General features: G+C 44.9%; 1 protein-coding gene across 1 annotated transcript in view; it reads right to left on the reverse strand.

The window, feature by feature from the left end:
• The window catches only part of LOC129017031 (gametogenetin-binding protein 2-like), a 114854-nt gene that overhangs the window by 66073 nt on the left and 34215 nt on the right, over window positions 1-14566 (reverse strand). Inside the window, 1 exon segment of the mRNA XM_054457031.2 lies at window positions 13814-13988. Within this exon segment, the coding sequence (XP_054313006.2) occupies window positions 13814-13988 (175 nt within the window).

Genomic DNA, 14566 nt, shown 5'->3' on the forward strand with positions numbered 1-14566 from the left:
GTAATAGAACCAGGCCGGGCGTGGTGAATGACACTTGTTATCCCTGAACTTTGGGAGGCCGAGACAGGATTGCTTGATCACAGGAGTTCAAGACCAACCTGAACAACACAGGGAGACCCTGTCTCTACAAAAAGAGTTTTAAAAATTAACTGGGTGGGCCGGGCGTGGTGGCTCACACCTGCAATCCCAGCACTTTGGGAGACAGAGGCAGGCGGATCACCTGAGGTCAGCAATTCAAGTCCAGCCCAGCCAACATGGTGAAACCCTGTCTCTACTAAAAATACAAAAATTAGCTGGGCTTGGTGGCACACAACAGTAATCCTAGCTACTCGAGAGGCTTAGGTAGGAGAATCGCTTCAACCCAGGAGATGGAGGTTGCAGTGAGCCGAGATCATGCCACTGCACTCCAGCCTGGGCGACAGAGAGAGATTCCATCTCAAAAAATAAAATAAAATAAAATACCTGGGTGTGGTAGCATATGCCTGTAGACCCAGCTACTGGGGAGGCTGAGGTGGGAGGATCACCTGAGCCCAGGAGGTGGAGGCTCAACGAGCTATGACTGGGCATGCCACTGCACTCCAGCCTAGGTGACAGAGTGACATCATGTTCAAAAGAAAGGAATGATAATAATAACAGGACCAGCAGACAGAAAATCAGTAAGGATACAGAAGCTTGAATAACACCGTTAACCAATCTGACCTAACTAACTATACAACGCTCTACACAAACTACCAGAATACACATTCTGTTCAAGTGCATTTGGAACACTCACCAAGATATACCATATTCGGGCCAAAAAAACAACTCTTGGTAAATTTAAAAGGTTTCAAGTCTTATCATGAATTTCTTCTTACCACTGTGATATTAATTCAGAAATCAGTGACAAAAAAAATCAATAGGCAATCCCAATATTTGAAATCAAAACATACTTTTAAAATAAACAATGGAGGCCAGGAGCAGTGGCTCACGCCTGTAATTCCAGCACTTTGGGAGGTCGAGGCAGGTGGATCACAAGGTCAGGAGTTCAAGACCAGTCTGGCCAAGATGGTGAAACCCCGTCTCTACTAAAAATACAAAAATTACCCGGTCGTGGTAGCAGGTGCCCATAACCGTAGCTATTCAGGAGGCTGAGGCAGAGAATTGCTTGAACCCCGGAGGTGGAAGTTGCAGCAAGCCAAAATCATGCTGCTGCACTCCAGCCTGGGCGACAGAGTGAGAATCTGTCTCAAAATATAAAACAAAATAAAATAAAAATAACCAAGGGGTAAAAAAAGGACAAATATATCAAGTATTTTAAGACAGTTAAAGCAATAATTGAAAGAGAAATTTATACAATTACATGACTATATTAGAGAAGAAACAAATCAGTGACTTCACCTTGTTCCTTAAGAAACCAGAAGAGCAAAAGAAAGATCAAGCAGAAGTCAATGAAATAGAAAACAGAAAAATAGGGCACACTCAATGAAATCAAAGGTTAGACCTACACTTCTGGGAGGATGGAATGGACATACTTTTCCCTATTCCTCCCACTAAGTACAAAATTCAAATGTGAACATTGTAAATAAAGCGAATATTCTCTGAAAGGTGGAGAGAAGGCAAATTAGCTCAGGATCACAGGACACAAGGCACAATATAGCAGTAAACTCCCTGGGTATTCTTCTTTTTGCCTAGTGTATCCTACTCCTGGAATGGAAGAAGTGAGTACATCAGGACATCGATGAACACAGACCAAAAAAAAGAATACCCAACAGGGCCGGGTGCGACGGCTCACGCCTATAATCCCAGCACTTTGGGAGGCCGAGGCGGGTGGATCACCAGAGGTCAGGAGTTGGAGACCAGCCTGGCCAACATGGCAAAACCCCGTCTCTACTAAAAATAAAAATTAGCTGGGCATGTTGGCCAGTGCCTATAATCCCAGCTACTCCGGAAGCGGAGGCACAAAAATCGCTTGAACTCGGGAGGCGGAGGTTGCAGTGAGCAGAGATCGTGCCACTGCACTCCAGACTGGGTGATAAAGACTGTCTCCAAAAAAAAAAAAGAAGCCCCCCAACAAAGCCTTCTCTCTCCAGACCAAATTACCAGTAAAGTGGTATGTTAACCAGAAAGAAAACTTTAAGAGGAACTGCTCTAATCCAGCATAACTCCACAGAAAAACTAGCCCCACCCACACCCGCAATGATCACATGGAGAACCTAGATATCCACCCTCATGAGACTGTAATGAAAACAATCCAAGATTCCCACCAGGTAGTGTCACAGCTAATTAAGCAGGGGAGTGGAACTTCCATTCCAACTGGCTAGTTAATGAGCGTCCACTCCCCACTGTGTCAGTGGAGAAAAGTGGGGAAGCCTGGACTTCCACCACCATCTGCCAGTAATAAGGCATCCCTCCCTGTCCCTACTGGAGTGATAGCAGAGAAGACCCAGTAGAGAGTCAGAACTTTCACCTACACACAGTAACAAATGAGGCCACATCCACCACAGAGATCAGGTGGGGAGCCACAACTCCCAACTCTGCAAAGATCTAAAAGGGAGTTTGCCCCAAATGTCAACATAGACAAGGTAGAGAACCTGAACTTCATCCCCTACCTGGCTTCACAAGGTGGCACCAACACTCTACCCCTGTTAGATAAGTGTAAGAGAACACTAGTTAAAAGAGTTGTTTACCAGGCCGGGCGGGGTGGCTCACACCTGTGATCCCAGCACTTTGGGAGTCTGAGGTGGGCGGATCACAAGGTCAGGAGACAGAGACCATCCTGGCTAACACGGTGAAATCTTGTCTCTACTAAAAATCAAAAATTAGCCGGGCGTGGTGGCGGGCGCCTCTAGTCCCAGCTGCTTGGGAGGCTGAGGCAGGAGAATGGCGTGAACCCGGGAGGCAGAGCTTGCGGTGAGCTGAGATCTCGCCACTGCACTCCAGCCTGGGCGACAGAGCGAGACTCCGTCTCAAAAAAAAACAACAAAAAAAACAGTAGTTTAAGTAAGATGCATAGTCTCATGACAACACAAAAATGCCCAGGTTTCAATCAAAAGTTATTTGTGATACCAAAAAGATACGAAGAATTGGGAAGATTTCAAATTGAATGGAAAAAGGCAATAAACAAATGCAAACATCAAGATATCTTAATTCTAATATCTCACAGATACATTAGAATTAACTGAAAAAAATTTTTTGTTTGTTTGTTGTTTTTTGTTTGTTTTTTGAGATGGAGTCTCGCTCTGTTGCCCAAGCTGGAGTGCACTGGCATGATCTCAGCTCACCGCAAGCTCCACCTCCCAAGTTCAAGCGATTCTCCTGCCTCAGCCTCCTGAGCAGCTGGGATTACAGGTGCCGCCATCACTCCTGGCTAATTTTTGTATTTTTAGTAGAGACGGGTTTTCGCCATGTTGGCCAGGCTGGTTTTGAACCCCTGACCCCAGGTGACTAACCCACCTTGGCCTCCCAAACACAATTTTTAGGCCAGGCATGGTGGCTCACGCCTGTAATCCCATCACTTTGGGAGGCCGAGGTGCGTGGATCACCTCAGGTCCAGAGTTCCAGAACAGCCTGACCAACATGGACAAACTCTGTCTCTACTAAAAATACAAACTTAGCCAGGCATGGTGGCACATGCCTGTAATCCCAGCTACTTAGGAGGCTGAGGCAGGAGAATCACTCGAACCTGGGAGGCGGAGGTTGCAGTGAGCTGAGATCACGCCATTGCACTTCAGCCTGGGCAACAAGAACGAAATTTTGTCTCAAAAAAGAAGAAAAAAATAATTCAGCGGAACAAATATCCAAATCGTATCAATGAACTAAAATAAACAGATATAAAATACAATAAAGAAAAATGGTTTTGGCATAGTGAATTGAGGTAGAAAAAAATACGACGAGAAATGTAATTCCAAAAATGTTCAAGTAACTTAAAAAAAAGCAGGAAAAAGAACAATCAAAAAACTAAAACTAAAACAAGGCGTGGTGGCTCAGACCTGTTATTCTAGCACTTTGGGAGGCCAAGGTGGGTGAATCACCTAAGGCCAGGAGTTCAAGACCAGCCTGGCCAACATGGTGAAACCCCATCTCTACTAAAAATATAAAAATTAGCTGGGTGTGGTGGCACATGCCTGTAATCCCAGCTACTTGGGAGACTGAGGCACAAGAACTGCTTGAACCCGGGAGGCAGAGGTTGCAGTAGGCCAAGATTGAGCCACTGCACTCCAGCCTGGGCAAGAGTAAAACTTTGTCTCAAAAAAAAAAAAAAGGACTCTGACAACATCTGTAAGTATGTAAATGACAAATAAAATACCTAAAAACAGCAAATACCTAAAAACAGCAAATAAAAGACAAAAACTGGCCAGGTGCAATGGCTCACAACTGTAATCCGAGCACTTCGGGAGGCCAAGGAGAGCAGATCACTTGAGGTTCGGTGTTGGAGACCAGCCTGGCCAACATGGTGAAACTCCGTCTCTACTAAAAACACACAAAAAAAATTTAGGCGGGCATGGTGCTGGGCGCCTGTAATAGCTACTCTGGAGGCTGAGGCAGGAAAATTGTTTGAACCCATTAGGCAGAGGTTGCAGTGAGCCGAGATCATACCACTGCACTCCACCCTGGGTGACAGAGTGATACTCCGTCTCAAAAAAAAAAAAAAAAAAAGACAAAGACAAAGATTGACAAACTGGATTTAAAAAACATAACCTACAGCCAAGCATGGTGGCTCACGCCTATAATGCCAGCACTTTGGGAGGCCATGACAGAAGGGTCTCTTGAGCCCATGAGGTCGAGACCAGGCTGGGCAACATAACAAAATCCCGTCCCTACAAATAATAAAAAAATTAGCCAGGTGTGATGGTGCACATGTGTGGTCCCAGTTACTTGGCAGGCTGAGGTGGGGGAATTGTTTGAGCCCAGGAGGTCTAGGCTGCAGTAAACCATGATTGTGCCACTGCAATCCAGCCTGGGTGACAGAGCAAGACCATGGCTCAAAAAAAAAAAAGGCCAGGCACGGTGACTCACACCTGTAATCCCAGCACTTTGGGAGACCAAGGAAGGCAGATCAAGAGGTCAAGTGTTCGAGACCAGCTTGTTCGACATAGTGAAACCCGGTCTCCACTAAAAATACAAAATTAGCCGGGCGTGGTGGTGCATGCGTGTAATCCCAGCTACTCAGGAAGCTGAGGCAGGAGAATTGCTCCAACCTAGGAGGTGGAGGTTGCCGTGAGCCAAGATCGCACCATTGCACTCCAGCCTGGGCAACAAGAGTGAAACTCCATCTCAGGAAAAAAAAAAAAAAGGTATATATAAGTCAGCAATGAAGAAAATGCAGGACTTGTACACAGAAAAATCACAAAACTTTACCGAAGTAAACTGAAGACAACATAAATAAATGGAAAGACATTTCATGTTCTTGGATTGCAACACCTTAATGTTGCTAAGATGTTACTACTCCAAAGCAATCTACACATTCAATAAAATCCCTGTCAAAATCCCAAGAATGTTTTTTGCAGAAATTAAAATAAATACATTCTAAAACTCATGTAGAATCTCAAGGGACTTCAAATAGTCAAAACAATCTTGAAAAAGAGAAGAAATTTGAAGACATCACACTTCGTGATTTCAAAACTTACTACAAAGCTATAGCAATCAAAACAGTGTTGCCAGACTTGGTGGCTTATGCCTGTAATCCTAGCACTTTGGGAGGCTGAGGCGGATGGATCACCTGAGGTCGGGAGTTTGAGACCAGCCTAACCAACATAAAGAAACACAGTCTCTACTAAAAATACAAAAATTAGCCGGGCGTGGTGGCACATGCCTGTAATCCCAGCTACTGGGGAGGCTGAGGCAGGAGAATAATTTGAACCCAGGAGGCACAGGTTGCAGTGAGCCACCTGGAAAAAAAAAAAAAAAAAAAAAAAAAAAGAAAAACAAAACACAGTGTTGTACTGGCATAAAAACAGAGCACTGAAAGAGAATAGAGAGTTCAAAAATAAACTCTTGCTTATATGGTGAAGTAATTTTCAACAAAAGTGCCAGGATCATTCAGTGGGAAAGAGACTCTTCAGCAAACAATGTTGGGAAAACTGCATTATCTACATGCAAAAGAATGTAGGTGGACACTAATCTTACACCACACGCAAAAATTGACTCAAAATGGATCAAAGACCTAAACATAAGAGCTACATCTGGGCTGGGCATGGTGACTCACACCTGTAATCCCAGCACGTTGGGAGGTCGAGGCAGGCAGATCACGAGGTCAGGAGATCAAGACCATTCTGGCAAACATGGTAAAACCCCGTCTCTACTAAAACTACTAAAAAACTAGCCGGGCGTGATGGCAGGTGCCTGCAGTCTCAGCTATTCGGGAGGCTGAGGCGGGAGAATGGCGTGGACTGGGGAGGCGGAGCTTGCAGTGAGCTGAGATTGTGCCACTGCACTCCAGCCTGGGCGACAGAGTGAGACTCTGACTCAAAAATAAATAAATAAATAAATATAAAAATCATAATGTCAACAAATTTGCTCAACTATAACAGAAAAAGAAAGCTTACAAGAGAATGTAGAGCTCATAGTTTCTACTTAGTGTTTGTTAGATAAATGGTTTAATCGGACTGAAAATCCTGAAAAACTGCTTGAATCATAAAGAATCTATGAAATATGGAAGCATTTTCTAGCTTGTTTCTGAAACCTCTGAAAAAAACCTCCTCATGTATCAATACAAGCTAACCTGCTTTACAGAAATCAGAAGAAAACTACGGCTGGGCGCGGTGGCTCACGTCTATAATGCCAGCACTTTGGGAAGTCGAGGCGGGCAGATCATGACGTCAGGAGTTCGAGGCCAGCCTGGCCAACATGGTGAAACCCCCGCTCTACTAAAAATACAAAAATTAGCCAGGCATGGTGGCAGGCGCCTGTAATCCCAGCTCCTTGTGAGGCTAAGGCAGGAAAGTTGCTTGAACCTCGGAGGCAGAGATTGCAGTGAGCCGAGATCGCACCACTGCACTCCAGCCTGGGACCCAGCGAGACTCTGTCTCAAAAAAAAAAAGAAAAAGAAAAAAGAAAACTATACATTTCATTACATGTATACATCTGTCTTTCATATACTTGTAACTCAGAAAACCATGCTTTCACAAATATAATAATAGAAATACAATAACATTGGCAATCATAACATTCGTGAAACTGTAAAGAATAAACTGGCCAGATGCTGTCTCTTACACCCTAGAACCCAGGATCTAGTCAAAGCTTCTCTTGGTTGTATGAACTCACTTCATGGACCTGTCATAAGGCTCAAAAGAGATACTGTAAACAAAAGCATCTTGTAAACTGCATAAGCCTGTAGATATGCGGTTCATCTAAATCCAGGCACTTTAACGACTGACAGCTGCCCCCCCAGAACCTCCTTTCTCCATTCTTAACATAAACAACTTATATTTCCAAGTCCAGTTCAAAAGTTATATTCTTGGAAGCCTCTGCGTCCCTCCTGTCCATCCAGGCAGAACTAATCCATCTACACTCTAGTATTATGCTCTCATAACTCTTGGCTCTTCACCAGTTCATTCAAGAGTGTAATGAGCAGTTAAAATATGTCAGGCATCATGCTATGCACTGGAGAAAAAAATCTTAAATGTGTAAAGCTTACAAAGCTTTTTCACACACATTATCTCATTTCATACTTTAAAAATATCCCATAGGATCATGATTATGTGTTTACAATTTCTCTAACCAGAATAAATTCCCAGGGGGTAGAGACTAAGTGTGATTCATCTTTGATTCCCCAGAGTTCTAATGCAGTGTCTGGCACCCAGAAGACACCCATTAAGCACTTGATAAATGAATGAATGAAGGAGTAACAGACACTTGTTCGATTACTAAAATATCAATCAGGGCTGACACTGAAATAATCTTTCCACAAAGTTTCCACAGGGGAAAGGGGAAAAATACATTATATTATATACAAACACATCTGGGGAGCGAAAATTCCTCCCTACGGCAGAGCATCTCCAACTCAAGTTTAACTGTTTAACAAAGCCACATAGCAACTGAAGATGGATTTGATTTTACTACTGGACAAACAAGCTCTTAGTGAAGAACAATGAGTTCTGCATAAAAGCTCCTATGTAAATCCTTGGGAAAACTGGACATTATTACACAAATATTAAAAAATTAACTATTAAAATAAACACTTAAAGAGCTTCTGCACAGCAAAAAAAAAAACCCAAAAATATATCATCAGAGTGAACAGGCAACCTAGAGAATGGGAGAAAATGTTTGCAATCTATCCATCTGAGAAAGGTCTAATATCCAGGATCTACAAGGAATTTAAACAAATTTATAAGAAAAAAAAAAAACCCCATCAAAAAGAGGGTGAAGGGTATGAACAGACACTTCTCAAAAGAAGATATTTATGTGGCCAACAAACATATGAAAAAAAGCTCATCATCACTGCTCATTAGAGAAATGCAAATCAAAACCACAATTAGATACCATCTCATGCCAGTTAGAATGGTGATCATTAAAAAGTCAGGAAACAACAGATGCTGGAAAGGATGTGGAGTTACAGGCACGCTTTTACACCGTTGGTGGGAGTGTAAATTAGTTCCATCATTATGGAAGACAGTGTGGCGATTCCTCACAGTGACCAATTTAAATTATATTTTACATGTAATAAAACCATTTTCTATTTACAAAAATCAAATAAAGTCTCGTAAAGCAAACACGCCTCCATTTATTTCCCACTTTTTGCACAAAATTGGATTTTCACTGTAACTGAGGTGTGCTAAATGCATGGTTAAGCTAGTGTCAGCATCATCTTCCTATAAATTACAGATGCCTTCTGTGAGCAGGTCTCCTGCAGACTCATGTATGTTGTATTTTGAGATCTACTTTAGAGGATATTTTAAGACTTTTAGAACCAGAAATACCATTGGACCCAGCAATCCCATTACTGGCTATATACCCAAAGGATTGTAAATCATTCTACTATAAAGACACATGCACACATATGTTTATTGCGGCACTATTTACAATAGCAAAGACTTGGAACCAACCCAAATGCCCATCAAGCATAGACTGCATAAAGAAAATGTGGCACATATACACCATGGAATACTATGGAGCCAGAAAAAAGAATGAGTTCATGTCATTTTCAGGGACATGGATGAAGCTGGAAACCATCATCTCAGCAAACCAACACAGGAACAGAAAACCAAACACCACACGTTCTCACTCATAAGTGGGAGTTGAACAATGAGAACACATGGGCACAGGGAGGGGAACATCACACACCAGGGCCTGTCAGGGGATGGCGGGCAAGGGGAGGGATAGCATTAGGACAAATACTTAATGCATGTGGGGCTTAAAACCTACACGACAGGTCGATAGGTGCAGCAAACCACCATGGCACACGTATACCCATGTAACAAACCTGCACGTTCTGCACATGTATCCCAGAACTTAAAGTATAATTTTAAAAAATTTTCAAAATAAAAAATAAACAAAGTCTTGTTACGGGGTAATATTAATTTGCGTTACCACCTATTTCAACACGGCAGACAATTGTACCATCTGAGACAAACGGAGCTTTGACATGAAATCTTAAAATACCCCATGAGTGGTGGCCGGGCGCGGTGGCTCACACCTGTAATCCCAGCACTTTGGGAGGCCCAGGCGGGCAGATCACTGGGTCAGTAGATTGAGACCATCCTGGCTAACATGGTGAAACCCCATCTCTACTAAAAATACAAAAAATTATCAAGGCGTGGTGGCAGGCGCCTGTAATCCCATCTACTCCTGAGGCTGAGGCAGGAGAATGGCGTGAACCCGGGAGGTGGAGCTTGCAGTGAGCCAGATCGGGCCACTGCACTCCAGCCTGGGCAACAGAGCCAGACTGCATCTCAAAAAAAAAAAAAAAAAAAAAAAAAACCCCATGAATGGATTGATAGACAAAAAGTGAAAAAATCCAATGCTACCAGCTCTCATAAGCTCAAATTTCAATTCTCTACTGTACAAAAATCCCTGGTATAAGTGAGAGATATACTTCAAGATCTTTGCATATTCCAAAGTTTACGGCTGTCACTGACAGAGAGCTTCTTCTGTAAACTTCCCACGTTTGCACTGAAGAGCACTGTGTCTGGGGACTATTTTACTATCACTAGCTTCATAATGGTGTTTTCTCCTTGGTGTAATATTTCACAAAGAGACAAAGAATACGTATGTGTGTATGTGAATCATTCATGCTAGTTACCACGTAAATAACAACAAGCAGCAAATATGAAGTTAAAAGTGAAGTTGAAGTGTAAATGCTGCCGTCCAGATGGGTGAGGCTTACTCATCCATCAAGCGACGTCCTCAACCTCGCCTCCACCGCACACAGCGTTCAAGTTTCCATCTCAACAGAACGTCCGCATCATGAACCTTTACGGTTCATAAATAGTCGAGAAAGCTAACATCAAATTCTTGAATGCCAAGAGTCTACAAATTATTCCATTCACAGATGTTATAATCAGATTTTTTTTTTTTTTTTTTTGATATGGAGTCTTGCTCTCACCCAGACTACAGTGCAGTGGCACGACCTTGGCTCACTGCAACCTTCATTATAGCAGTGTGAAAACAAACTAATAACCCTCCCTGAGGCGCCTTCTCCTTAGGCAACCAGCTGTCTCCATGCTCCTCCTCTGCCCCCTGTTCTTTCTTTTCCCCTCATGAGGCCCAAGTGATAAACAGGGCCAGCCGCAGCCCCAGCCCCAGCCCCGTCCTACTGCAGGCCTGTGTGGCTGCTGGAGAGGCCGTGCTCCTTTCCTCTCCCCGAGCCTGCCTCATACGCTTTCTGGATCCTGGAGGAAACTGACCCACTATTCTCATACTGGTGCAACATCACCAGTATGAGTACCAGTCTTGGTACAGCTTCCAAGACCTCAAAGCTGTACCATTTGAGCCAGGCTTTTTTCTTGTCTCCACTTGCTAGGGCTGTCGTTGGGACAGTCCTAGAGGGTGGTGCCAATGGATGAATGGATGGATGGACAGTAGTCCAGGGATGACGTCCCTGTCTGTCCTGAACTCGGCCCTTCCTCCAATGAGAAGCCTTCCTGAGTGAGTATATACAGTCATCCCTTGGTATCCATGGAGGATTAGTTCTAGGGTCCCCGGGAATGCCAAAATCCATGGATGCTCAAGTCTCTGATATAACATGGCCTAGTATTTACGTATAAGCTATGCACATCCTCCCGTAGACATCAGACTATTACTAGATTATTTATGATATGTCATACAATGCAGATGCTACATGAATGGTCGTGATACTGTATTCTTTAGGGAATGATGACAAGAACAAAGTCTGCACATGTTCCATAGAAACATAACCATCCAATTTATTTTCTGAATATTTTCCATCTGCTGTTGCTGAATCTACAGATGCAGAGCTCCTGGATACGAGAGCCAAGTGTGCTTTGAGAGTAGGGTGGGTGAGGTTGCTAATGAGTACAGGGGAGCAGGTGTTGATCGGGAGGACCCTGCACTGGGGCATCTGGACTTTCTGCCTCAGGACTTGAGACTCCAGTTGGATGGCAAAGGCAGACTCAGCCCAGGTCAAAGCCGTCCCCTTGAAATTTCATTTTATCCCAAGCTCTTTCTGGACCCTGGAATTTGGCATCCCCTAGGCCCTGCGTGGAAGGACAGCTGAACCAGGTTTTAGATAACATGTCTAGAAGAGGGAGCCCCTAGTGTGTGCCCGGCACTTTCCCCACAGGATCCTCTAGCTAGAATATCCAAGGGTCATGGAGAGAAATACCCAGTTAAAATATCAGAAATGAAGAAGTGATACCATTAGAGACACTAAAAAGATCATTAGGTAATAGTATTAGCTTTTGTATTCTGAGATCCAACAGCAGCAGTCACTTCCCCCCACCCCTATGTGTATCCCAGGACCACCCTGGGCAGGGAGTGCTGAAGTTAGGGAGCACCCATGGATGCTCTGATGCTGGCCCTGGGCTTCGGGGGTGACAGTGATGAGGAACTGGGTGCACACATGAGTGGGGCAGCCGGGCCTGGCCAGAGAAGCAACACACACGTGTACAGACGTGTTTACCCACATACACGTGTGCACGTACGTGCACAAACACATCGCAGGCAGGCATGTTGACGCCTCAGGCAGCGGAGGACCCTGACTATGGGCCCTGCTGACCCGGGCAAGGCCCCATTGTGATGCGTGCCATGACCTCAGAATGTCACTGGTGCTTAGCACCTATCCGCTCTCTGGCCTGCCTCAGTGTTCTACAGCAGTTACACACAGGCGGTGGTATCTGTGAGCAGCTCTGTGGACTCAAAGGTTTTCTCCCTGAGAGGCATAACCCAGGCCAGCTGATTCATCAGAATCAGGTGAGTGTGACCTGCTCTCTTCCCTCCAGGTTGACTTGGGGACAGTGGCTACGGTGTGGGCGGTGTTGGCATCTGTGGGGCAGCTACCGAGGAGGGTCATCCCTGAGCACTCACCAGGCGCCTGTTCTACACTGCCCGTGTAGACGATTGGCTCTTTCGTCCTCATGGTGGCTTCGTAGAGTGGGTGCTGTTCCCAAATGTACCCATTCGACAGATGAGACGTCTGGGGTCAGAGAGGCAGTAACCGGCCTGGGAATCCAGACGTGACCCTGAGTTTTGCTCTCAACCCTGCCGTGTGCTGTGCTGGAATTCAGGCCTGAACCCTGTGACCTCCCTGCCCTAGATCCCAAATCTACCCAGGTTTCCGATCCCGATGGGGCAGAGCCTGGTCCTGGCAGAGCCACTGGTATAGATCCACTGTGGGTGGGGTGAATAGGACAGTCCTCAGAACACCTCTGTGCCCTAAGCTGGGTCCTGATGGTCGCTGTGGGCCCCACTGAACACACATGGTCCCTTGTCCGGGGGAGCCTGCTGCCCTTGGGCAGCTGTGGAAAATGAAGGAGCCCTGGAGGGCTGGCTGAGGGGAGACTATCTTCCCTTCTGTTCAAAGGGGTCCAGGCACTAGGGTTCTCCCCAGGTATTTCTTGCTCTGTGTGGTCCTCTCGAGGCCTCGCCCTCCTTTTGCCCTGAGTATTCCCAGGAGGGACGGTCCACCCAGGTGTTCTCTAGGACCAAGGACCCACTGTTCTTCCTCAGTGACCCAGGAAAATGAAGCCTCCTCCTCTAGGGACAGCTCAGAATGGTGGACTCCACAGTCCCTCTGCGAGAGACGTGGTTTCCATGAGTACAATAGATCTTTTTCATCCCCAAGCCGAACACCCTCCTGCTCAACAGGCGTTATTCCTAAAGTGGATTCACTGTTCAGACTGAAGGGCCGCGGTAGCCAAAGTGATGAGCGGAGTAGAACCGAGCAGTCAGGAGAGATCTTGTTCCCTGTAGGAAACGGGGCATCTCTGTGGCCCTGAGCATCCCAGGAGGCTGAGTGTACAGAGACCTCTGGTCGCTGACCCTAGTCTGCCTCCACATCCCTGGAATAGCGCATCATGGGCCCTTCACCCTTGGCAGGTGGAAACCATTCAACCTGCTGGGGCAGGTGTGCCCCCATTTCATGGCATTTGGGGACAACAGGATTCTCTGTCTAGGTCCCACTGTACTCAAGTCCTTGGGAAGATGCCCACCCCTGCTTGGGACTTGAGACTCCAGAGACTCGAGCAGCTGTGGGCCACTGCGTCTGGCCCCTTTTTACCTGGGGGCCAGACCCAAAGCCATGTAACAATATCCAGCCAAAGCCATGAAGCTCTATCAGTGATGGAGAGTCCTTTTAGGCACTGGTGGCTTACATTAAGATTCAGTCCAATAACATGACTAAGCAATCTTAGATACTGGAACAGCCCACTGTTCTTACCTCAAAACTCTTGCGTAAAGCATCAACACCAAGATAGAAAAGCATCTGCCATGTCTGCTCTTCTGCCCGTAGTTTTTGCCAGATTCGATGCAGTCTTTCATAAAGATGAATTCCCAAGCAGGTCAGAACTTCTTCTTGGGCTATGTCTATTGTCTTTGCATGCCTTTCTCTTCGCCTATAAAAGGGAATAATCACACACTAATACCTTTAACTGAAACAGTAAAAGATGGATAACACAGCTGCAAGTTCAGGTTTTAAACACAATGTGCTTACCTAGTAACAAGACAGTTATACATTTACACTCAACGTATATGTTGCTATACAAGCATGCATGTCTACAATCAATGAGAAATACACATGCAAGTAGAATTTAGTCCTTGTATTGCTAAAAATAAAGTAATTCAGGAACTGGCTCTAAAAAGATGGGTTTTAGGGCACAAAGCAATCACATATAAGTGTCCAGCTCACAGTAGACACAACAGTTCCTTTTACTTTCCAATTATAGCAAAACATTTTTCCCTTCATTAGGTTTTTTGTTTTGAGGAGGAATGGAGAAAGGCAATGCCAAAGTGATTCATCACGGGCAAGAGTCCTCCACCAGGCCAGTCTTTACAAGTGTTCACAGAACTTTGGCAATAAAAAAGCCCTTTGTATTCTAGTAGAAAATAGGCACCCAAATGAGGGTTGATACCCTAAATACAAAAGGAAATGAATTTGATTTATTCTATTAACATCATCATCTGATTTTATTTT

The sequence above is a fragment of the Pongo pygmaeus genome, chromosome 19 (assembly GCF_028885625.2).
Source record: "Pongo pygmaeus isolate AG05252 chromosome 19, NHGRI_mPonPyg2-v2.0_pri, whole genome shotgun sequence".
Classification (NCBI taxonomy): Eukaryota; Metazoa; Chordata; class Mammalia; order Primates; family Hominidae; genus Pongo; species Pongo pygmaeus.